This window comes from Crassostrea angulata, chromosome 2 (genome assembly GCF_025612915.1).
Source record: "Crassostrea angulata isolate pt1a10 chromosome 2, ASM2561291v2, whole genome shotgun sequence".
Lineage (NCBI taxonomy): Eukaryota > Metazoa > Mollusca > Bivalvia > Ostreida > Ostreidae > Magallana > Magallana angulata.
In genome coordinates this window covers 22,399,582-22,425,944 of record NC_069112.1, presented here as the reverse complement: position 1 = coordinate 22,425,944, position 26,363 = coordinate 22,399,582, and the positions used below count along the sequence as shown (strand labels likewise).

The window sequence follows — 26,363 nt, the reverse complement described above, 5'->3', positions numbered from 1 at the left end:
TTCTTTCAATATTGTGAGGTGTAATTTCGTTTCGAGCTTTATTGGGTTTGACCACGCCCCGATCAAAATAATCAACACATGATATTCGATCAAAGAATGATTCCTTATTCGTTAAATAATCAATTTCTGATCAATTATACACTAAATATACCATTTTATCAGAGGAAAAAAAAACATGCTTGTCTAAAGAAATAAACTTAGTCTTCCAGTTTTAGTTCCCTTCGAACATGTGGAAGTATTTTGGTTTCATAACGTTTATAAAAATGTCGGACAGGAAAGAAAAATTCATCGTCTGTATATTAAGTTCTTTTCACCTGACTTAAAATACATCTTTTGCATGCTGTGTAATTTGAATGACCCACTATTTTTTAAAAAGATGTATCTTCGGTTGCACACCGATAAAATGCAAAGTGCTCTCTTTATGTCTAAAATATCAAAAATGCTATAACTTTAAATTATTCAAACCGTACCATTTGCACAATTTATAATTTAGCATCCAAACCGGAATAATTTATTTATCCAAACCGTGCTACTTCTTTAGCAGGTGCATGAAGTTATTGCTATTTTTATACATATTAATGTATTAAAAAGACATCGGTTTGATTTTATTTGGTTAATGTAATGTTTTAAATTAATTTTGGCCGCTTCAGATTTTTAGTATGTGTTATATTATCTGCGTAATCTAGAAATAGTTCTTGGTTTTAGCATTAAAATGACACGTTAACGATTGATTTTTCTACAAATAAGTCGTTTTTATTAACGATGAACGAAAATAACGCACACTCTTTTCAACGGCAAAACCTTCAGAAAAATATGAATGACTAATACGATATTTTAATTAATATTTACCCCGTTGTCGATAGAAAAAAGGACACAACACTCATTGTTTTTGCAATGGATACGCCATTTTCACGTTATCCAAACATGTCACTACCGGCGCGGATACACGACAGTGGTAATCACCTATAAACTTCCATACGATAATATAATACAGCCTCGAACATCGTCACCAGAACTTTATGTTACCAGAAATTAACATCGGTGTTGACCGCGGTCATAATATCCACAGCAGTGAACAGATATACAGCCAGTATCTCGCTAAAACGCCACGATGTGTACACACAGCCATTTCCATTTACTTCCAGATGCAGACTACAGAAAATCATCGTCACTTTTCAATTTCTGACGTCACGCACTCGATATTTCCCGAACTTTTTTCTGTACAGGCACTGCACAAATATCAAAGCCTACCAATATCGAAGAAGTGCGTTTATAATATTGAAACCGATTTATTGAACTGAATTAAACTTGTAAGCAAAAATCATAATTCAGTATTGATGTAGTTATTGATTCTAAAGAGAAAACGAAAGTTAATACAAGGCTTTAGAACAGAAGTGCTGTTAAAGCGTAATATGCTTTTATTCTGTTAATGTTCATCTTATAACGATCATATTTATTTATTTTTATAACAGGGGATACTCAACATCATAGCCGACATTAGTAAGGTCACGGTTCTAGAAAAACCACGAACCACTATGCAATAACCTTCATTTAAAACTTGAAAAATCAGGATCCGCCCATGCATTTGTCTGTCAATAAAACTACCGTTTTTAGTGTGCAACTCAGGCAAAATCAACTTCAATATGACGTAGTTCGACTGTTACGTCATGTAGCTGGGATCCGAGATCCGATCAGTGATGAAAACTTTTAATTTTATTCACTTATTAATGAGGATAATTTTTAAAATCAATAAACGTCTAGTTTTTATATTTGATTACATGTACCTAGATTCTAGGAAAAGGACTATTAACACAAGGCACGATTTTTTTCTGCGAAACTGAAAGGGTCAAATAAAACCACGTGGTCTGGTGTTTTTTGAGGATAGATAGGATACTATACAATAGAATATCAATAAATCTCATAATTAAATTTCATTCTAAATTTTTGAAAACAATGCATATTTATCATAACATCGATTTATAACCCTTAAATATGTTAAATAATTGGAATAAGTTGATTTAAACTGGCGTGTGTGTGTCAAAACCTCCTAATAGTGTCATTTTTAGAATCAATCCTTCTCTTTCATAAAGTGGGTCTGATCTCCATATTTTGGCATAGTCTATATAAGGTGAAAAGGAAATCAAACCGATTTCCATCAACAAAAACGTGGAGAGATGACCCACTATACTTTATAATAAAAATGTCATTTTGTATCGTAACAATTGAACGTTTTAGAAAAATATTACAAGTCCGTAAATTCGTGGTTGAAGTCATATATATGTAACAATAGAGTTTGTTGTGACTGAAATGGCTCAGTGGTTAGAAGAGCACAGACATTCGGTAACATTATAGAGCTAGGGTTTTTAGGTTGTAGGTTCGATACCACCAAAACCTTATAATTTATATTTTTTTTCCTTATCGTTTGTTAAAATATTCAAAACTGAATATAGTTAGAAGTTGTGCTTTTGTAAACTTGTATTATAACATTATCAAGTATATTTAGTTGGAAAACAATAAACTTGAAATTGTATTTTACGACTAAACCAAATGGGCATTTGCGCTATCTTGTTCCTCAATCTTCTTGGAATTAAAACATTTTCTTCTGAACAAGGGATTTCAAAACAATATATTTACATTAACCGAATATGATTCCCTCGATTTCTTACGGAAACTTTAAGTTATTTTATAGCTCTATAGAAAAATCACGGACTGCACGAGATAATCTTGATGATGTCAGACTTATGACTGTTTCTATTAGCAAACGTACTGATGTACATTAACAATTATTGGGTGAATTTTACCTACTTTTTACAATCAATTTATTTAGGAAAGATGTAAATGTAAACAATGAAATGCTTTCTTTGGTGATTCAATCAGGGTTATGAAGGTAGCGATCATTGTAGAAAAATTACATAACCCGTTAACGATGATGATTCTATTTCATACGGAAATTGAATGTACATTCATAGCTCTGTAGAAACTGACAGGACTGAAATTACACGCCCCGTTTATCGATTGTTTGCAACCTTCATCAACCTTTGAAAAAATCATCCAATTCCCATTAACAAAAACAAATTTCTGACGGAAATTTATAATGGGAAACTTTTACACTCATTAATTGTTACAGTTGTTAAAAACCTTTTTCACGTTAAGGAATAATTTTAACCACGCTTTTTGTATAACATTTTTTACATTATCCAACAACCTTTGGACCGCATCTGCACGATACATAATATACATGTTTCATGAATATACACGATCTATATATTGAAGCATATTTATAGTTTCATTTAAAATGCACACAGGCACACAGTGCACAGAAAATTTAAGTAGAGTTCCTGTTAAAATTCTCCAACGATGTCTGCTCCCTTCACCGAGATAATTATCAACGTGGAAATTCAGGAGGATTGCATTCAAACAAATTTCATTAAATTAGGAAAATCGGGGGGTTGCATATATAAAATATCATTCTGAGCTATATCACATGCAATGTGCGGACAATAGAATGAACATGGTTTTCAAACGTAAGATGCGTGATACTGGAATTTTCAACGTTCCAAGACAGGACCTAAGATGTACAGGATTGTCCACAAATGAGCGTTATTCTGATCAGTTTTTCGTGTTCATTTATTAATTGTATTGTATACATGTACATGTACATGTATGACTGCAGGTTTTATTCAATGCAAACATGTTGAAGTTTTGAATTTTGGCTTGAAGATTTCTCCCGACAATACGCTGAATATTAGAAGCTCTATGTGCCGTTATAACTATTTTCCTTTCATACAAGATTACGCTCGGCAATAGAATTGTTTGCAAGTTCTCGTATTATATCGTAATTTCAAGTTGATATCGTTTAGCCTCTGAAAAATGAATCATTAGGCTAATATCGTAAAAATTTACACATAAGATAATATGTTGCGTTTGTAATCGAACATCTCATCTGAAAAAAAAGAGCAGATACGTATACAGCTAATTTGGACTATAAAATGCATGTATAAGTCGTTTCACTTCAATGTTGATAAATACTTATCAATACGCTTATAATACGCTTGTCAATGCTTATAATACATGTAGGTATGTGTATGTATAGCACTATTTTCTACAGTCGCTGCACGTGTAGTGATAGTACTATATAATCGATAATCTGATTTTTACCAAATTGATTTGTATTCATATATCAACGTGTATAGCATGGTTGATGAGTTTGCAAATGCTTTAATTTCAATAGCTAGTATACGTAATTGTTACAGTATAATTTGTGACGATTATAGACACATGCATTCCCGTATCATTTAGATTATATACGCGTCGTGCATTCATCTTTTACAGTACACACGTATCTAAAGTATATTCATGAAAACTTTATTGTAGTATTTTAAATATATTATATATTTACCCCTCTCTCTCTCTCTCTCTCTCTCTCTCTCTCTCTCTCTCTCTCTCTCTCTCTCTCTCTCTCAATAGCTGTATGCACTGATCAGTCTGAAAAATTTACTTGACTTCTAGGTAAATGACGTAACAGTCATTACTACGTCATATTCATGTGGATCTTGCCAAACTTGCACACTAAAATCGGTGCTTTTATCGGCAGTGAAAAACAGCGGTGGATCCTGAAATTTCAAAATTTTAATTGATTTTTTCATGCACAACGGTGTGTTTCTTTTCTTAATCCTAAACACATGTCATTACTATCAGAAAGGAAAATTGTAAGATAGTTAAAATGAAACCAATTATATAATAAATAAATATTTAGAGATTAAAAATCTAAATATAACGTACATAACACTGTGTACCATGCCTATAAGAAAGAACATAATTTCGGGAATTTTCCTATATGAATAAAATTAAATTTGGTCAGCCTCGATCTTGCTATTTACAGCACGGACGATTGATACATGCATTGGTAACATAATTTCTTTATTCATTTTAAAGTATAACCTAACATTACATAGCAAGTTTTAGGGTGAAAAGTTCGGGAAATATCGAGTGCGTGACGTCAGAAATTGAAAAGTGACGATGATTTTCTGTAGTCTGCATCTGGAAGTAAATGGAAATGGCTGTGTGTACACATCGTGGCGTTTTAGCGAGATACTGGCTGTATATCTGTTCACTGCTGTGGATATTATGACCGCGGTCAACACCGATGTTAATTTCTGGTAACATAAAGTTCTGGTGACGATGTTCGAGGCTGTATTATATTATCGTATGGAAGTTTATAGGTGATTACGTGTGTACATTTTGCAGCTTGCGATATCGGTGGAAGTCTGACAACTCAGTGGAATTTGTGTATTCTTTTGAATTTGCGTAATACTTCACAAACATCGTAATTTTGTTGGTCTAACTTTTTTTTTTTTTTACAGATTAGGCCAAATTAGCTAAACTCGAATTAAACGCATGCGCAAAAGGGTTAGTCCATGCCAGGCATGGACTAACCCTTCTGCGCATGTCTCAACTAACACTAGCACTCAAGTAACTAACCCCCCCCCCCCCTTTTTTTTATTAAACTCTAGTGACACAATAAACAAACAATAAAGACACAAACAAACAATAATGAATAAACAAACAAAGAAGAAAACATATCATATAATGGATGAATTGAATTATAATATATGATGAAATATTTCAATGAAATAAATATGAAGAACACATAATATACTAAATAGAAATGAAATAATTGTGTATACTACAAATGATAATTTGAATTAGCATATGATGAATTATATCGATAAAAATAACCCTCTAACACATATATTGTACCAACTTCTACAGCACAAATCATCATTACTGCATAATTGATGTCTAACTATAGCAACTACAGCTAATATCACAATTTAATAGAATTCCGAGTTAAATAATTATTCCGAGTTCAAATAATACCCTGTTTTTTATGAATCTGTATTAAAAGGGTATCCTTTAAGTTCCATGGGGTATCCATGGGGTTCCGTGGGATACCTTGTGGTGTTTGGGATATCAAAAAGACCCCAAGGTGTATCAAGAGATATAAAATTGTGTTATTAGGGTATCCTTAGGGTTCCTTGGGATATCAAAAATTATAAAATTTAAATTACTGGTGTACTGGTATCCTTGGAGTTCCTTGAAGTATCTGTAGGATGTGTAAGGGATAACAATGAGTCCCAAGGGGTATGAAGAATTTTAAGTTTGTATTATTAGGGTATCCTTGGGGTAATTTTGGGGTTCCTTGAGATATCTTTGGGGTTCTATGGTGTATCAAGAATTATGATTCTGTATTATTGGGGTATTCTTGGAGTTCCTTGGGATATCCCTGTGGTTCTTACTGGTGTGTCTGAAAAGTCAATGAGTCCCCATGCAGGGGTATCAAGAGTTTTAATTTTGTATTATTACTGTATCCTTTGGGTTCTATGGTGTAGAAGTTATAAATCTGTATTATTAGCCTAAGGGTATCCTTGGAGTTCCTTAATGGATATCCATGGGATTCCCTGGGGTTCTTAGAGGTGGGTCTTGGATACTAATGAGTCCCCAGGGGTACCAAGAGTTTAATTTTTTTATTATTAGGGTATCCTTGAGGTTCCTTTGGGTTCTATGGTGTATCAAGAGTTATAAATCTGTATTATTTCGGCATCTTTGGGGTTCCTTGGGGTTCCTTGGGGTATCCTTGGGGTACCGGGGGGCGACCCTTGCACTCTAATGAGACCCCCTAGGGTATTAATAGTTATTAAATTCTATAATTGAGGTTCCTTGGGGTTTCCTTGGGGTTCCTTGGGGTTTCCTTGGGGTTCCTTGGGGTTAAAAGACGTGCCGAGCTAGAGTTTATTTCTTGTAGTGCAACAGTCAAAATTTCAATTCGAAAATTACAAAGGAATATTACCCATCTGAACAGCGTCAAAGTACATGTATTTCCTTCTGGTATACCATGTTTTATCAATTCTACCGGGGTTTTTTTTTGCAAATAAATTTGGCAAGGGTTTTGGTTTCTTTTAAATTACATGTTTTAAAAACAATACTATGTGTAATAAGCATAAAACATGTATGAGTAAACTTAATGAAGAATTTATAATAGATTATTTTCACAGAATGTGTTACATTACATGTATGTCAATCTTTATAAAAGTAGCGTATATTTCGTGCGTCATAAATTGGAAGTTTTAGTAAATATCATTTACTTGCATGGTAGCTATATATGTCTAACCCAAATGTTCTTCATAAAGCTACAGCTGTATGTACCACATAATTATATGTTTTGTCACAAGTATACATTTTTAAAAAATACCCAAATTCCAACAGTTGAAAATAACTCGATGAATTTTTCATTCTCTGATAAGTTCATTGTGTTTTGTGCGTGCATATATTATAAGTCTGCTGCAACAGCAGCCAATCAGCGGTAAGCTGAATCCACTAATAAGAAAGTTTGTGGTTTAGGAGCGGGTAAAATTGTTTATGCATAATGTAGCTGACACTGACTTGAATGCGATGCTGTCAAGAACACCACACCAAATAATATCAAGAGACATAAATATTCACTTAAATGTATTGTGTTGTAAAATAAAGGTTTTAATACAATTATTGCATCTTGCAAAACATGTGATGACTCTTATAATCATCTGTAATATATCTGATATATATGTACAAGATGGGAAAAATAATGACAGAACAGACTGGGATTCGAACTTTGGCCTCTGAATCTCTAGTCAAGTGCTCTACCAACTGAGATACATGTATCTGGCACCGGTATTCAAACCAGTCTGACAGTCACATCCCCCCCCCCTTAAATGATCTTCACCCTCAAAGATCACCCCTGGCTCTTCCCCTGGCAGGAGTTAACCTGTCAGTTCCAGGGGTTGGTTACAACACCAATATTGTATAGGGATGGAACGATCCACCGATGCACTGGTGCATCACGGTATTTATTTTGACGATATTTGGATCGTTAGATTTACCATTAATACATTACGATACCTATGTGGACTTTTTTTTATTTTCCAAAAATATCTGAGCTTCATATATTGGCTATTTTTAGTCTGCGCACCTAATATGAAAGTACAAAGATGGCAAAAACCTCGTTAAGTTGTCAAACCTGTTAGGAAGCTAAATCTGGAGTGTGGACAACTTTTGGATTACTTGTTAATGAAAAAGTAGTGTATATGAGACTTAAGTAATTTGTAAATTGTGCAACGCTCATTTTAAATATATCAAAATAACTTTGGACATGCGGTAATACATCGACAGATTGAATACATTTTTAACCCTTATTCATGTTTTTATTTACTAGTTGCAATGTATCGTGATATGTATCGTATCGCATCTCATGTATCGTGATATGTACCGAATCGGCTAAGTACAGAATCGTCCAAGCCTTTGTTTTTGTCTGTAATTAATCAATATTGGCGTGCGATCAGTTATCGTTGAGTACCATTTTTCATCAGTGCATTGTTACGTCATTTTATCAACACATAAAATTATATATGAAAATATGATGTAACATTGCACCAGCGAGTAATGGTCCTCGACAAGAACTGCTGGCATGCCAGTACTGCCAGTAGTCAGATTAAAAAAAAGAGAATATAAATGAAAAATTACATATAAAACATTAACAAGGTCAATTCAAGTACACATCAAAACTGCTAAACAAGAAACATTATGTGAACTGGTAGAGTGGTACGCATAGTTCTAACTTGTAACCTACATGTACAAGTACATGTACCGGGTACCCGTTGGTCTGCTAAACCTCTCTTATGATACATTGATCGGCATCATAAAAATATTAAAGACTTTTTAGTCATGTTTTAACTCTGAAGTCTGAAGTATACAATTTTATTTACTTGATGTTACATGTATGTCTACAGGGTATTTATGTCTTCATTTGGAGTCTTCCGCACAAGAATATGATCATATGTTTCTAATTAGACCCTGCTTTGAATTTTGAGTTGAAAATTCACAATCTGATTTTTTTTTTTAAATAGATAAATTCGGTCATCCTTTCCAGTCACCCATGAACCTCGAGCAAGTCTAAACATCCAGTAAACAATGTAAAAATTACACGTTAGTAAACAAACACCCACACCATAACAAAAACATCTAACTCTGTAATTCTTATAAAATTCATAGCCCAGCAGATGTTAAATCATCAAGATATATTTGTAAATTCATACGTGATGCACATAACAAAAGAAAATCTATGTACAGTACCAACTACATGTATATTTGTATACTGTATGTATGACTTTTGCCACATGTGGATTTTCTCAATAAATTGAATTGTAATTTACACAAAATTCTGGTAAAAAGGAGAAAAAAACAAGTGAAAGGTAAGACATTAGGGATTCAATTCTGTTAAAAGGATTTATATTGTCTGGACTAGAAAAATAACATACATCAGTGACAGTGTGCACGTACTTACATGTACATCTATAGACTAAATGTTAACCAGTTAAAATGCTGACATTTTAACCACTATAGACAAGAAACTTTAAAAGGAATAAAAAGCCTCACCTTCTTCAATAACATCCACATAGATCACACACTTTAATGTCCATCTCTTCCCCTTTATTACTCGTAGCTTATCAACGGCTGATCAATGGAAACATAAACATCCATCGACATGGTCGACAGAAGTGTGGCTGTCAGAATTTCCTCGTAAACGATTCACACGAGAATATATCCCTCCTTATACAAATATGTAGTATTGTCCCCTGTGCATGTTCATATGTTTCACAGTAACTTGAAAATACATGTGTACACCGAAAAATGCACAACTTATCTTCTGCATTACGCTCTCTCTTTTCTACAATGCCGTTCGTTACTGTTTGCATTCGCGGGTCCGCGACAAACATTGCAAACATTTGTTCTGCGTGGCCGATTAGAACGTGTTAAATAAGTAGTTGAATTCATAAATGATATAGCCTAGATGGAAAAAAAATGAAATTGAATCACAACAATTTATCTAAGACGCAACACAATGTAATGCAGTAAATGCCTGGGCCTTAAAACGGCATTTGTTCGCTTGTGTCTATGTAGACAAATTAACTCGTTCATGTACGATTCACACATATTTGTTTTATAAAATTTGAAAAAAATAGGGCACATAACTTTTTAAATTTGATACCAAATGACATTATTTAATATATTAACAATAACTGAATTAATTTTTTTTCATAAAATGATAACGATTTTTGCTATCAGAAAAATACGTGAATGAGCTGCTGACCCCTAATTATAGGGGCCAGCCCTTTTTTCTTAAGTTTAAATGAAAGGTCTCGTTATTCTTAACAACTTTTGTTCTATATATATTAACAAATTATTTTTAGTTTAAAGGTTATTATACAAAAAGCAACAAAATTTCAGACCCCCCAAAACCTTAAACTTTACCGGCAAATAGCTTAAAAACTAAAAAAACATTTTGCCAAAATTATCATGCCAGCAAAACTATAAAATGTTACCAACAATTCTGCTTAATTTCATGCAACTATCTCTTGTAGTTCCCGAGATCAACTCTGGACAAAAGACTCCCCAATTTTCAATTAAAGGGCAATAACTCATAACCGGAAGTGAATTTTAAAAATTTGAAAAAAACGTGTCTAGATAATATGTTTTACGGTGTGACCGTTGGGGCGAGCGCAGAAGGAGCCATACATCTGTCATCATTGTTAAATGCATGCGCAGCGATGTTAAGGCGTCCCGATGCTAAAATACGGCTGGAAAACGATATGATTTGAATCATCGCAAAAATACTTTGACCGGGAGTATTTCTTAAAATCTATGATACGTTTATTGACACCGGTGTTAAACATTATTATTTGATGCATTTTGTGACGTCATATGTTCTTTGTAATCACGTGACGGGCGAATCCTAGTATTGCAAATGATCTTTTTAAATCGCATCGGCGCAGGTGATTAATGACATTAAATCAAACATATTTTTAAGAAAAATTCTTTGTTAAGTCATGTACTTTGAAGTTATTGCTCGGGAAAGAAATAGATATTTCGTTTATCGAAGATATTGTTGAAACATTCCAGAAAATCATCAAAATAATGCACATTTTTACTAATCGAAAGCGATTTACAAAAAATTGGGGTAATCCGTAGGTTTCCATAGCACGATTCACATTGGTACTTATATTCTCTACCAATTTTACGTAAAATATTCTAAAATTATGTTGATCTTTCACCTGCGCCAAGCTGTTTTTACATGCATTAAAATTTCTTCATTCAGTTGTTTACACGTTGCAGGGAGAGTCTCCAAACCACTAGTTTATAAATTGTCTTTTACTTATAACGAAGCTTTACAACTGCCGATTATTTGATACTGGTTGTTAATATGAATGAATTCTGTACGTCCAGCATTAACGGCAGCATCTATGTAAAGGAAACATGCGGTTTTATAGTGGTTTGATGTAATTCACTTTTAACGTTGAGATACATTCCCTGGGAACTATCGACAGGAATGCAGATCGTGACGTCAAAGTTAATTATGACGTCATATCGTATGAAGTACAGACAAGTGACTTTCTACACATCGCTGTAAAATCCATCGGGAAGCCTTAACATGCCCGCGTGGACTTAACCAAACCAAAAAACTTTGGCTTTGTCTCGAAAACTTTTACCACCGCAAGGAACCGGAAGATATCAAACTTTTATTCCAATGGTCCCTTCCTAGGCTTATACACTTAAACAAAAAACTACCACTGAGCATTAATAAAATGTTGAACAGACTTATTAAAATATTTTGATAAACACAAAGCCGGTTTTTTAAAAAAAAATTATCTTTTCTTTACCTTTTAATAATGATCATTAAAATCAATAAATTGTGTGTCTGTGTTATTTCTCATTTTGTTCCTTGTTGTTACCGGTGTTTTAATTATTTTCCTCTGTGACATCAATTTTGTTTTGAATCTTTTTAATTTTTGTACGCTATATAAGCGTTGTAGACATATGTGCCCTCCCCCTCTTTTTAGTGTGTGATATCCAATATTATTGAAAGGTTTGACCACATATGCAACTATAACAAATACATGTAGATATTTTAACAGTTTAATTTTTTTTCTTTTATTTATTCATTTCAAAATGACGTGGCTACACGTAGATCTAATAACGATTAGACTTTTCTTTTTTAATAATTTTTTGCCACCTACCTAACGTATACAATGATTGGATCAATATGACAATAAATTTAGCATGGAACTTGCATGTGTATTTACTGAGAAAAAAAATCATCAAAACAAAACTAATCAGCCAAAGAGTCATCGTTAATAGCGAGAGAAGTATCAGTATTGGTGACTCCCTACTGAGTACTTCCTACACGTTACATTCAGTACAGATGCTTGATCCACCTCTAAATGTATCGCGGGAATATAAAACGCGAGATCACTGTGACGTCATACTTAACTTTTTGCGCTCGACAGTTTTCGTAAATTGTCGGAAAAATTCGGGGAAGGAAATGACGTCATACGTACAGTTTTTTACGTAAGCATATGTGTTGTTTACTTTAATGTTTTTAAAAGGATTTTTTATTGTTAAATGCAAATGATGTATGCGATTTACAGGTAAGAATTTTCCTTAGAAACGCTTCCTGTTCCACCATGTTGCTATGCACCGCAAAGGATCACTGGGATAGTAGAACGTTTTCACGTGGCCTCATTAAAATTTCTTTGAACAATGTGCAGATTTCAACTCGAATTTTCTCAGTTCGTACACGTTGTCTATGGAGCTCGCTACGCGAGCGGCGCTTCGCGCCGCCTCGCTGCGCTCGCTATTAACATTGTCTACATACCCTGAAAGCTTCATAACAATCAGACGACAAATGTACGAGAAATGGCCTGCACAAAATTTGCGGATAAAAAAAAAATAACTAGAGCAAAGCTCGTTGCAAAGCAACGAGTGGGTTTTCCGCTAATGTCGAAAGCAACGCTAGAAGTACGTCTAAGAAGCAGAGTTCTTAATCTTGTAACAAAGAAACCTAAGTACAAAAAGATAAAAAAAAAATCGAATGATTCTTGGTACAACTTAACATAATCCGAATGTTTTTAAGTACGACTTAACCAAAAACCCTTAACCATTTCAAGAACGACTTAACAAAAAAAAACAATGTGTTTAAGTACGACTTAACAAATTTGACTTCATTTTAGGTTCAAGTTTACTTTACCTTGAACTAACATCTTTTTTCTTAACCCAGAACGCAAAATTAAAATTTACGTAAAAAATCAATTTTGTTTAAAACATAATTCTGAGCAACTTTTCTCTTCACTGCTTATCAAAGGGTTGACCTTTCGTACTGTGTGCTCGTTGCGTCATTAATTGTCAGAAACTTATCGATGTAAAGTTTACTTTACTGTACGTCTGTGAATATTTTCTATGTAAAATTACTATGAACCAGACAACATTGAAATGGTGAACATTTCAAAGGGCCCCGCTTATGTTATTTCAGAGAATTCTGCTTTGACCTCGACCTATAACTTGAAATTTTTCCAGCTGGCATAGAACTTTTAATTCAATTTCATTCCCCCTAACATGCATGCATTTTTGTTCAATCTGACCAAGATTAAGCATATTTGGAAAATAATCTACTGTCTAAAACTAATTTTAAAAAGATCTGCTATGACCTTGGCTTCACATTGACAGACTTGGTTCAAGGTCACTGCACGCCATTAACCAATAAACTCTGTAAAGGTAAAATATTAGCCAAATAGGGGCTAAAAGGAGAGTATATCTATGCTCTTAAAATATGGATTTTTGTGTGATCTGATATGACCTTGACTCTTCATTTACAAATATCATTCGAGGTCATTGCATAAATTTTGATCAAAGGCATCATGTGGGTGAAGTATGAGGCTGAATGGAGCAAAGGGAGAGAAGATATACTCCGGACAAGGATTTTTAAAAATATAATTCTGCTATGACCTTCACAGTTTCTTTTCACTGAAAATAGGTTCAAGGTCACTACACACCCTTTCACCCTTTACAGAAACGCTCTGCTTTTGTGAAGTCTGAGCCAAATAGGGGTTAGTAGAAATTATATATGCTCTCAAAAAAGGATTTTTGCATGATCCGATATGATCTTCACCCGTTACCTAGAAATTTCATGCAAGGTCACTGCACATCGTTTAACCATTGAGACACTCTGTGAGTATTAGCCAGATTGGACCAAAGGGAAAAAAGATATGCCCCAGACAAGGATTTTATATATATAATTCTGCTATGACCTTAACCTTATACCTAAAAACATGGTTCAAGGTCACTGCACATCCTTCTACCAAAGGAACCCTGTGGATGAGGTATGAGCCAGATTGGGCCAAGAGGAGAGAAGCTATGCTCCTGTCAAGCCATCTCGGATGGACAGACGGACAAATTGATCACTAGAAAGCGCCCGCATAAACATGCCTTTTTATCTAATTTAAAATAGTATCCATGCTATCTGCCCATGGTGAATAGTCATCAAAACCATTCATCAGCAAAATTTGATTTCCCTCCTTTTTAAGGTAGTATGGGACATCTGTCGATATTAATGTGGATTAAAGTACTATATAATTGAAAAATTTTCACCGGTTTAGAATTTTCAAATTTTACAATATTTAACCAAAAAATAGCTTTTAAAAATATTTGAAAAGGTAAAAATTGTACAAACCCCAGCGGGATTCGAACTCATGACTTACAGGTTCCTAGTAACCCTCTAACCCACTGTGCTAAGGAGTTAGGTGACCATTTTTGAAAAGAAACTACATGTACTTATATAATTACACTTTATTTTATTGTTTATTTCGATAAACAATATGTCACAACATGGAAGTGTCCCATATCACCTTAAACTCGGAACACCTCTGACCTAATAAGATCGCCGCATTAAATACAAAGTTTGATTTAACTCTAATTTGTTTATCATCAAGAAATTGTGCATCGCTGACAAATAAAGTTTTCTTCTGTATAATGAAATACCAATTAACTGACTATTCGGACAATAGCAAGTTTATTGTCCCACTCCACAGCAACTATTTCCCTTGGCTTTGCCTCATTAAATAGTTGCTGTCTTTGGAGACAATAAACTTGCTATTGTCCTCATACCCAGTAAATACTAAATAGGCATATAATATCCCATCCACCTACATTTCATGTTATATAACCTCCCGTTTGTAACCTTCAATTTCACTGTAAAGTCAACATATCTGTCATAGCCGCAAGTTTCACAATTTATTTCTGCTTCTCATGTACTTAAAATTAGGGGCCTTAATATTGCTTACCAATTCCAACAAGAGACATCCCTCTAACTATTGATAATCATTAAAATTCATTTCATGAATCTACGCAACAATGATAAACCTTCAAGTACAGTCACTCTCAATTTTACAAAAATATTGACGGTACTTTATCCGAAACTGTTCCTTGTACCTTTCACTTAGTACACTAACATTTTTATGAAAAGACTAAGAAAGCTAATGCAATTCTGAGAAAAAGAATACCACATATTGCCAACTCCATTGAGGTTTAATAAAAATATGGCCATTTAATTGAACCCACCATTTCCAATTTCCTTTAGTAAACACAGATTTACAGGGTTCTCCATAGTAAAACATATTTACCTGACCTTTTAGAGGTCAACTTTTGTTCAACCACCTTTAAAAAGAAACCTTATTCAATACAACATACGCCTACATTATATAATCATGATAAAAGCTTCACATCACTTAGAAATGCCCTTACATGTATACCCCCCACCCCTCAATCTTTTGATTTTCATAAAAAGTCATGGTTTGAAATGTTTTACCTAATTTTATGAAACGTGTGGCAATTTCCTTGAGTAATTTCTCACACATATTTGAAAAAAAATCATCAATGATTCTAAACTTTGATCTTTATTTGTTTATTGTATGATTTGTACCATTTTAATTAACAAATAGACAGCTGTCCTGCTTGTGATTTCTTGTTTTCATGAAAAAAGTAAGCTAACAATCATATTTAGTGAATATCTAATCTATTCTGATTTCTAGTCTCCTTCTAACCATGCTAAAACAGTAAGTTACAACCTACAAGTTAGACATCTGCCTTAAATTAAAATTAAATTCAAACACACCCAGGTAGCTGGAGACAGATCGAGTTGATTTCCATGAAAAATTTTCAAATTTGACATGTTTTTCAACTTTTTTTTATGCATATATACCTTAGAAAGGTAGAAATAGGTTGTTTCTTGTTCATTTCAAAAGTAATTATCATAGCAGATGTTATTTCAAAGTCAAATGTACATTTACATATCCTACATGTAATCTTAATGCAGACAATTAAATAGGGGGGGGGGGATTTTTCAATTATGTAAACACATCTAAATATCTTAATGAAATAAAAAATAAAGGAAACATAATTGCATACTTTTATTGAAAAACAAATTTTCACAGCAATTATGAATTTCTTTATAAACAGCCTTAATTTTGTTTTCATAATTTCTTATCAAACACAAACCACAACATGGCATGATGCTTTCTTCAAGTTCCATTATTGTTCATGCATTATCGGATTTAATTTGAATTACCGGTAAATAGTCTGTATAACACAAGGAATATGCATGTGGATAGAGGTGACAGGTTAATCTCAGGAGCTGACCCACAAGAATCAACAGGTACCGGTAAAAGCCATGTGGTAACAAGAGTCTGTTTTGAGCTGAAATAAAAAAAAAATAATTAGCTGTGTTTACATACATGTACTAGTAATAGCTGTGTTTACATTAACATATGCATAGTATTTCTGGAAAAAATACACTGACCATGCAATGTAATAGGTATGACATATCCCAATACATGACATAACATTTAGGCAGTACAAGATCAAAAATTTGCATATCAAGTCATAATATAATATTAAAAAATTTTCATAGGTATAAACACTTATCGAATTGAGAGAGAGAGAGTTTGAGAGAGAGAGAGAGAGAGAGTTTATTACCGTACTTGTAGTGCAACAGTCAATATTTCAATTCGTAAATTACAAACGAATATTACCCACCGAACAGCGTCAAAGTACATGTACTGGTATTAGCTTCTGGTATACCATTTTTTATCAATTCTACTGTGTTTTTTTTTTGCAAATAAATTTAGCGAGGGTTTTTGCTTATTTTCTTATAAATTACATGTTTTAAAAACAATACTATGTGTAATAACCATAAAACATGTATGAGTAAACTTAATGAAGAATTTTTAATAGATTATTTTTCACAGAATGTGGTACATTACATGTATGTCAATCTTTATAAAACTAGCGTATATTTCGTGCGCCATAAATTGCAAGTTTTTTGTAAATATCATTTACTTGCATGATAGGTATATATGGTCTAACCAAAATTTTCTTCATAAAGCTACAGCTGTATGTACCACATATTTGTTTTGTCACAAGTATACATTTAGAAAAAAAACAAACCCAAATTCCAACAGTTGAAATAAACTCAACTCATTCTCTGATAAGTTCATTGTGTTTTGTGCGTGCATATCTTATTTGTCTGCTGCAACAGCAGCCAATCAGCGGTAAGCTGAATCCACAAAAAGAAAGTTTGTGTTTTAGGAGCGGGTAAATTGTTTATGCGACACTGTCAAGAAAACCACACCAAATAATAACAAGAAACATAAATATTCACTTATATGTATTGTGTTGTAAAGTAAAGGTTTTTAACACTTATTGCATCTTGCAAAACATGTGATGACCCTTAATCATCTGTCATATATCTGATATACATGTATATGTAAAAGATGGGAGAAATAACGACGGAACAAACTGGGATTCGAACCTGGCCCTCTGAATCTCTAGTCAAGTGCTCTACCAACTGAGCTACATGTATCTGGCAGCGGTATTCAAACCAGTCTGACCGTCACATTCCTTCCCCCTTAAATGATCTTCACCCTCGAAGATCACCCCTGGCAGGAGTTAACCTGTTAGTTCCAGGGGTTGGTCACAACACCAATATTGTAACAGGATGGGAGAAATAATGAAGGACCAAACCGGGATTTGAACCTGGGCCCCCTGAATCTCTAGTCAGGTGCTCTACCAACTGAGCTATCTGGCACTGGTATTCAAACCGGTCTGATCATCACATATATAAAGAACTATTTTAAACAATGTTGTTCAATAAAAAATAACACGCGCAACCTTCAGTTTCTGTCTGTAATTAATCAATATTGGCGTGCGATCAGTTCTCGCCGAGTACCATTTCTCACCAGTGCATTGTTACGTCATTTTATCAACACATAAAATTATATACGAAAATATGATGTAACAGTGCACCAGCGAGAAATGGTCCTCAACGAGAACTGCTCGCAGGCCAGTACTGCCAGTAGTCAGATTAAAAAAAGAGAATAAAAAATTACATTTAAAACATTAACAAGGACAATTTAAGTACACATTATAACTGCTAAACAAGAAAAATTATGTGAACTGGTAGAATAGTACGCATAGTTCTAACTTATAACCTACATGTACAAGTACATGTACCGGGTACCCTTTGGTCTGCTAAACCTTTCTATTGATACAACGCAGTACAGTTAAGGCGGTCAATAAAAATATGGGCAAATTTTTGTGATGAAAACACGTATACTTTAGTTAAACTGGCATGTCCTTTTAAAAATCAATAACAGTCACTCAAATGCAATATATTTCTAAAATATATATATAACAGTACAATATTTCATGTTCATAGGGGTCACGTGATATGGCAGTCGCATGGTACAAGCAGATGTATTTGTGGTTTTGAGGTCATTTAAAAAATTCAATATTGCAAGGGCATAATCATGTCAAAATTCACAACTGAATTATGAAATAACTTGATGTTATATCGTAGATTTTGAAAAACGGTGCGAACTTTTTAAGATAAGAATATTTGTTAGTAGAAACCGTAATCTATAATGCATATGCTGAATAATTTTGAAGGTCACAGGGTTAATTTCATTAAAAAATAATTAATTTGTAAGATTTTACAAGGATCGTAGAAGTTTTTAAGTTACATAGCATATTTCAAATTCACATGTAAAAGTTTGTCGGGATCAGGTAAGTGTATGCCCTTGCAATTAAGTGATTTATTTAGGTACTCAGATTTTAGATATACGATATTTTAAACAAAACCGAGGTGGCTTCTTTATACGATGCATACTTTTAACAAAATGAAAATAAGACTATATAGGTATCATTCTACTAATAATAATTTTAAACAAAATATTCATTTATACTTTTCCGTTAATGTATGACATTTATTTTTCTTCGCTATAAAACTGCACGATAGCCTTCAATGATTTAACTTAATGCGTCATTTTGAAGCATATGACGTCATATTTTGAAGTACAGCGAGAACGACATCTCGCTTATTTTTCAGTGTGTACGATATAACGGACATCAAAATTGTAAGTAATAGCATTTGTTGTTTTTAATTAAAAGATTAGTATAAGTTAATTTTACTAATAAATAGATTAATAAGTACTTTCGAGGTTTGTAATATACTGTGATGTCATAATGCACATTTCCCGTACTTTTTGTCTGAACGGAGTTTATTGACAGCCTTAACTGTGCTGCGAATGATTGGCATCATAAAGATATTAAAGTCATGTTTTAACTCTGAAGTCTGAAGTATACAATTTTATTTACTTGAAGTTATGTCTACAGGATATTCATGACTACATTTGGAGTCTTCTGCACAAGAATATATGATATGTTTCTAATTAGACCCTGCTTTGAATTTTGAGTTGAAAATTCACAATCTGTTATTTTTTTAAATAGATCAATTCAGTTACCCTTTCCAGTCCCCCATGAACCTCGAGCGAGTCTTAAAATCCATGAAACATGTAAAAATTACACGTTAGTAAACAAACACCCACACCATAACAAAAACAAACAGTGTGCACGTACTTACATGTACATCTATAACACTTTATTGTCCATCTTTTCTCCTTTATTACTCGTAGCTTATCAACGGCTGATCGTCGACAGAAGTGTGGCTGTCAGATTTTCCTCGTAAACGATTCACACGAGAAAAATATCCTCCTTAAACAAATATGTAGTATTGTTCCCTGTGCATGTTCATATGTTTCACAGTAAATTGAAAATGCATTTGTACATCGAAAGAATACACAACTTCTCTTCTGCATTACGGCTCTCTCTTTTCTACAATGCCGTTCGTTACTGTTTACATTCGGCGCGCGCCCGGGGGTTACAAACAGGGGCGCCCCGACAAATAGTTGCACATAGAACGTTAAAATAATGTGTGTTCATTGAATTCATAAATGATATAGATGAAAAAAATGAAATTGAATCACAACTATTTATCTAAGACGCAACACAACGTAATGCAGTAAATGCCTGGGCCTTAAAGTGGCATTTGTTCGCTTGTGTGTCTATGTAGACAAATTAACTCGTTCATGTAACGTTACGATTCACACATATTTGTTTTATGAAATTTGAAAAAAATAGGGCACAGAACTTTTTGAATTTGATACCAAATGACATTATTTAATATATTAACAAAAACTGAATTAATTTTTTTTCATAAAATGATAACGATTTTTGCTATTAGAAAAATACGTGTATGAGCTGCTGACCCCTAATTACAGGGGCCAGCCCTTTTTTCTTAATTTTAAATGAAAGCTCTCGTTATTCTAAACAACTTTTGTTCTATATGTATTAACAAATTATTTTTAGTTTAAAGGTTATTATACAAAAAGCAACAACATTTCAGACCCCCCAAAACCTTAAACTTTACCGGCAAATAGCTTAAAAACTCAAAAACATTTTGCCAAAATTTTCATGCCAGCAAAACTATAAAATGTTACCAACAATCCTGCTAAATTTCATGCAAATATCTTTTGTAGTTCCCGAGATCAAAAGACCCCCCAATTTTCAATTAAAGGGCAATAACTCATAACCGGAAGTGAATTTTAAAAATTTGAAAAAAACGTCTCGAGATATTAATATTGTCTACATACCCTGAAAGTTTCATAACAATCAGACAACAAATGTACGAGAAATGGCCTACACAAAATTTGCGGATAAAAAAAATATAATAATAAGAAACAGTAGAATAACAGAAGGGTTTTCCGTTGAAAAACGGAAAACCCTAATAATAAGAAACAGTAGAATAACAGAAGGGTTTTCCGTTGAAAAACGGAAAACCCTAATAAGAAACAGTAGAATAAGAGAAAGTGAAAAGTGAAAAAGAAACATTACAATAATAGAAGGGTCTTCCGCTGAAGACGGGAAGACCCTAATAATAATTTGGGCATCTAAAACTTTTATAAACTGTTAAAAAATGTTATTCTAAAAAAAAAAATACATGACACCTTGCATAATTGACAAATGATCAATTTTGATATGATCAGAGGTCATATTTTTACCTTGGGATCAATAACTATTATTCATTGACAAGTTAAAATAAATAACAATAAATGATTCAAATTATAAATGTAATTGGGTTCTAAAGATTCAGTCTTCTTAATACATTCCTACATGTGTGCAGTAGCAACATTTAAATCATTTCTTGATTGCTTTTTCTCTCTTGATGCACATTAACATTTTGGAAATTACTTAATTCAATTTTTAAGATTTATAAACAAAATGTTATATGCATGTGTATTCGCCTATTTGGGGCAATTGTAAAGTCTCCTAAACAAAGCAGTGTCATCATTAGGCTAGTAATTACCCACATGGATCAAACACTACATATGAATAAGATAAAATACTTTATTATTTCTAGTTCTAGAATGTCAGAGTATCTCTAAGGGGGCATAGTCTATATACAATTTTACGCGCAATGACACAAAGAGCAAGAATAAATTATATGGTTTAGGGAAGAGGATCTCAGATCTCAGAAATAAACTAAATATACAGTGTATCATCATGTCCTATTTGATAAAGGCGGGGGGGGGGGGGTTAAAGACAACACCTGGGGGTCATTACTGTCATTTACACCATGTTTCGTGGGGTCGGAACAGTCCCATAAGGTCATGACCTACATTGTATTTGATGCATTATAATACATTAAGAAAGAAATACTCATTCCTTCGTATTATAACTCATATAAAAATAATAAGTGTCTACACTTACTTACATGTAATACACTAATTTAATACAAAATTGTTTATACAGGGTCAATATGGGGTCAACTCAGTAGTGCAAGTCTGACAAATGAAAAAAATAACTTTTGCAATTAAAATGACAGAAACTTTACAAATGTGATAGGATAGGTAACGATGATAAGCTTATTTAAATATTAAAAGGTGATGATACAGTATGATGTCAAAGGGAGATCACATTTAGAAAGTGAAAGTAGAACTTATGTATGCTGGCATCTCATTATATTTTGCTCCTGCTACTACATGTATAATGCTTACCTATATTGGTCAACATCATAATGATAATCCAATTAAAACACAATAATGAATTCCTTTAGCTGATCTTAACTAATCCTTTTCTGCATATGTCTGTAAGAGCATTGGGGTCCAAAGTGTATTTTTGGTAATTTTACTATTGATATAAATAAATTTTCATGGGGGGGGGGGGGGGGGTCTTGACCCCTCACTCCCACCCCTTCTTTAAATCTTTGCAAACGATGATGTACATGTAGGCACACAGAAGCAAATCTAAAACAATCAACCGCCACGGGGAGGGGGCATAATCTTTTTTTTTATTTTGTTTGTAATAAATATATAGAACATTATACTTTCTATGACATGAAATGTTAAGATTAAAGTTTAACTGAAAATTCACTGCAAACAGTTCAACCCCAAATTGCACATAAAGTACTGCTCATGTGCATTATCATATGGGAAGGGATCTCATCCTTCAGTTATGAAAATTATAATTTTTAAATGTATCACCGGAGCTTCCATGTGGCCTTCATTTTTAATTAAACTGGTACAAAACAGTGTTACATGTATTTAGGGGCAATCACTTGGTACGGGTGTTACTGTCTAATGACAGCATCTAGTTTCGTATGTAAACATCAGTTTATGAACTGCAGGAACGCGAAATTTCCAACTTAGCACAGGATTACTGCAGATGCTATTGTAGCCTACAGTACCATATATATATATATATATATATATATATATATATATATATATATATATATATATATATATATATATATATATATATATATATATATATATATATATATATATATATATGCGTACAAGGAAACACACTGGAGTCAATATTGCATTTTTTTATACGGTTGTTGAGAATACTTTTTAAAATTTGGAAGAAACACGATGAATAGGCGACTGGTCTATAACTATCACATGAAGATTTTGGTATGTCTGCTCCTTTGAATATGAGTTCTTTAAAGCCCTACTTCCAAGAAAAAGGGAATAAGGAATTCTCTCTTGGAGGACGATTTCGTTTAATAGTTTGACGCCGACCTGGGCTGCTAATTTCTTAACCGAAGATGATATGTCCGTACCTTATCTGAATTTTGACCTGCTTTACTTAGTTTGAGATTTCACTACAGAAAACGCATAATATCGCTGCATAAAGTGGCGGTTTCAATTTAATCAATCAATTTCAACTTAACGCGTTTAAGTCGCGCGTCCTCGAATTTCACTCCAACAAATGAAAACCAAACTCAGATCAAATGAAGTATTTAGGTATTTAGATGTTCCCTCCCAAAGACACACACAACCACATAGGTATCCTAGTGAAAGACAAGTGTAACTTCTCTGACCGAATCAATACTGTGTGTCGTAAGTGCAATAGTACCTTTTACTCACTTTCAGATATCGGATATCTCTACCTTAATCCACTGACAATGGCAAATATGTACAAAACTGTAGTCAGACCTTCTGTGCTTTACGGGAGCGACCTTTGCAATAACATGTCAGCAAAAGATAGTCAGCGATTACACGTGTTCCAACACTCAGGGTATAAATGGCGCATGCGCAAAATATACCAAGCACAACAAGGTCAGATTGTTTTGAAAGCCTTTTTGGTGTGTTTCCGATCAGTTTTGAAATTGACAAAGGAAAGTCCCTTCTTCCTTGGACGATTTGTCTTCTTAATTACATAAATCTACCAAACCAGATTTTCTTAACCTGCCTTATCTTCTTCGCAGAAAACCTATCTAAACATCAACTTGAATTAATACTGAATTTGCTGACAGAAAAGAATAACCTACAACGTTTACAGCATTCGTTAGATACTGGAACATTTCACAATAAGCAAACTTGGAAAGTAATCGTGAAACAAGCAGTTAACCAAAGTCGCAGTACTCTCAGTCTCAGACAATTCCACATTTCCGCAGATCTCGGATTCTCACGTTTTTAACTATATTCAATGACAAGGATCCATCCCAGTTTTGGCGTTTTCCTACAGAATCCATCAGTGTTAATTTATTTGCAAATTAATTTTGGATCAACCTTACAAAAACCTTGATACATGTCAATTATGTGGCGCTGAAATTTATGATTTCTTCACGCATGTAACGTGCTCCTGTTCTGTGACCTACGCTATCCGAAATATCTGGTGGGCAGAGATCTCGAGCTTATTTAGTGTATAACTCTACAGTGAACTCTGTGCTCTTTCATACGAAGACCTTTTTAGGTACTTAACGGCCGCAAAACGTGTGCATTTTGATCAAAATGATTCAAGTAATTTTCAGAAACTCAATCATCATCTAGTGCTAGATTGTCCTAAGCTCTACTACTGGACACTTTCACGAGTCGTCCGCTGACAAAGTCAGAAACTCCAACAAATCTCAGTTCATTTACTTATGTACATACTGGGTGTGGATAAATAAATACTTGTACATAGATCAACTGTAATATATTGTATGGTGTTATATTACTAATGTAGTTTTGATATGTATGTGTTTTCAATCTCTGGAGAGAGAAAATAAAGAATGAATGAATAATATAGATTTAGCGTCGGATAGCCTTAAAATAGCTGCGTATTTCGTTTGTATTATGTAAACATACAATCTCTGTAATTTTATCAATTCTGAACTATTGGCCCTTTTCAAATGTAACTATAAGTAAATAAACAGCAATGTTTTACAAAATCACTGGAATATGAACTTGGTTGGTACGTTATCAAATCTGATGATATGCTCTTCGGGCTTCACACGATTTGATCATGTGACCAACCTGGTTCAAATGCCGGTGAACTTTTGAACTTGCTGGATTTTTTTCTTAAATAAGCATTACAAACGTAAATATGAGGACATTAAATAGTGCAAAATGAACCAACAACATTGAAACTTCAATTTGGAGTATCCAACTAAAATTTACACAGAAATAATTACCTCTTCTCTTGTTTTAAATAAATTACAGTAAAACTCGCTTAAAGCCAACTTGTAGGGACCAATGTATATACTTCCTTATATCCGTAATTCGTTATATTGGTGTATCGAATTCGTTATGATAGCTATAGCAAATTCACTCTATACATGTTTTCTGTCACCCGACTATAATTTTTGCTAATGGAGGCTTAAGCTAAAAATACATTAGTTTGATACTTTTAATAATCGAATTGTAAATTGAAAAGTTTTTATGGAAATATATTCATTCAATCGTTTAAGTTAAATGGTAGTGCACACCTTTTAAACTGTAAAGAAATTCGTTTAAAAAATGTAAGGTTTCTTCATTTTTCACGTCTACGGGACTTACAATCAGTTCGCTATATCCGAAAATTCGCTTTATCTGAATTCCTTCTAACCGTACAATTTCACAGAGATTTGTCAAGAATTTTACCGGGGACTTAAAAGCATTTCGCTATATCGGTAAATTCGCTATATTCGTGTTCGTTCTAAATGAGTTTTACTGTATTAATAATGATGAACAATTAAAATGTTTACAGTTCTCCAAAAACAACAACTCATCACCCTAAGACAGAAAATGACAAAGATGATTGGTTTTTGGTCGGGATTTTAATAGGAATCATTGAGCCCATTGTCTGCTTTTTATCTTTTGTGCTGTACTCTAACTGTAAAAAAAGACGTGAGTATTCTTTAATATACTTATACAATGATGGGATGCTTTGTTAATTAATTTGATCAGATCTTTCTCAAATATAACTAGATCTGTTTTTGTCTTGAACAAAAAGACAGAGTGCTTTTTGATTGTACTACAGTTCCACAAATTTGAAGGAAAAAAAAATACTGAAAAAAGGATGGTGGGGAGGAGGGGGGGGGGTGATCGAGCCTGCTACCCTTAGCTTTGCATTTTTAGTAAGCCTACCGCTCAGCCACGGTGACTTTTAAAAGATTGATGTTAGAAATTAAATCAAATGTCAACTGAATAAATGTGATGTGACGCAATAGAACACTTTTTCCACAATGTAAACACAGCGGATCTAAGCCACGCGGGCGCGGTTATACAAGATTGAGATGCGTAGTGAATGGATAGGTGTTACATGACTGGTTAAAATGACAGCATTTCACT

The 26,363-nt window shown here is 33.5% G+C and overlaps 1 protein-coding gene across 1 annotated transcript in view; it reads left to right on the top strand.

The window, feature by feature from the left end:
- Positions 1–26,066, top strand: part of LOC128174033 (uncharacterized) — a 60,395-nt gene extending 34,329 nt beyond the window's left edge. The window contains exons 5-6 of the mRNA XM_052839677.1: positions 25,780–25,919; positions 26,053–26,066. Coding sequence (XP_052695637.1) covers positions 25,780–25,919; positions 26,053–26,066 — 154 coding nt within the window. The remainder of the gene's footprint in view (positions 1–25,779; positions 25,920–26,052) is intronic.
- The last annotated feature ends 297 nt before the right edge of the window (positions 26,067–26,363 follow it).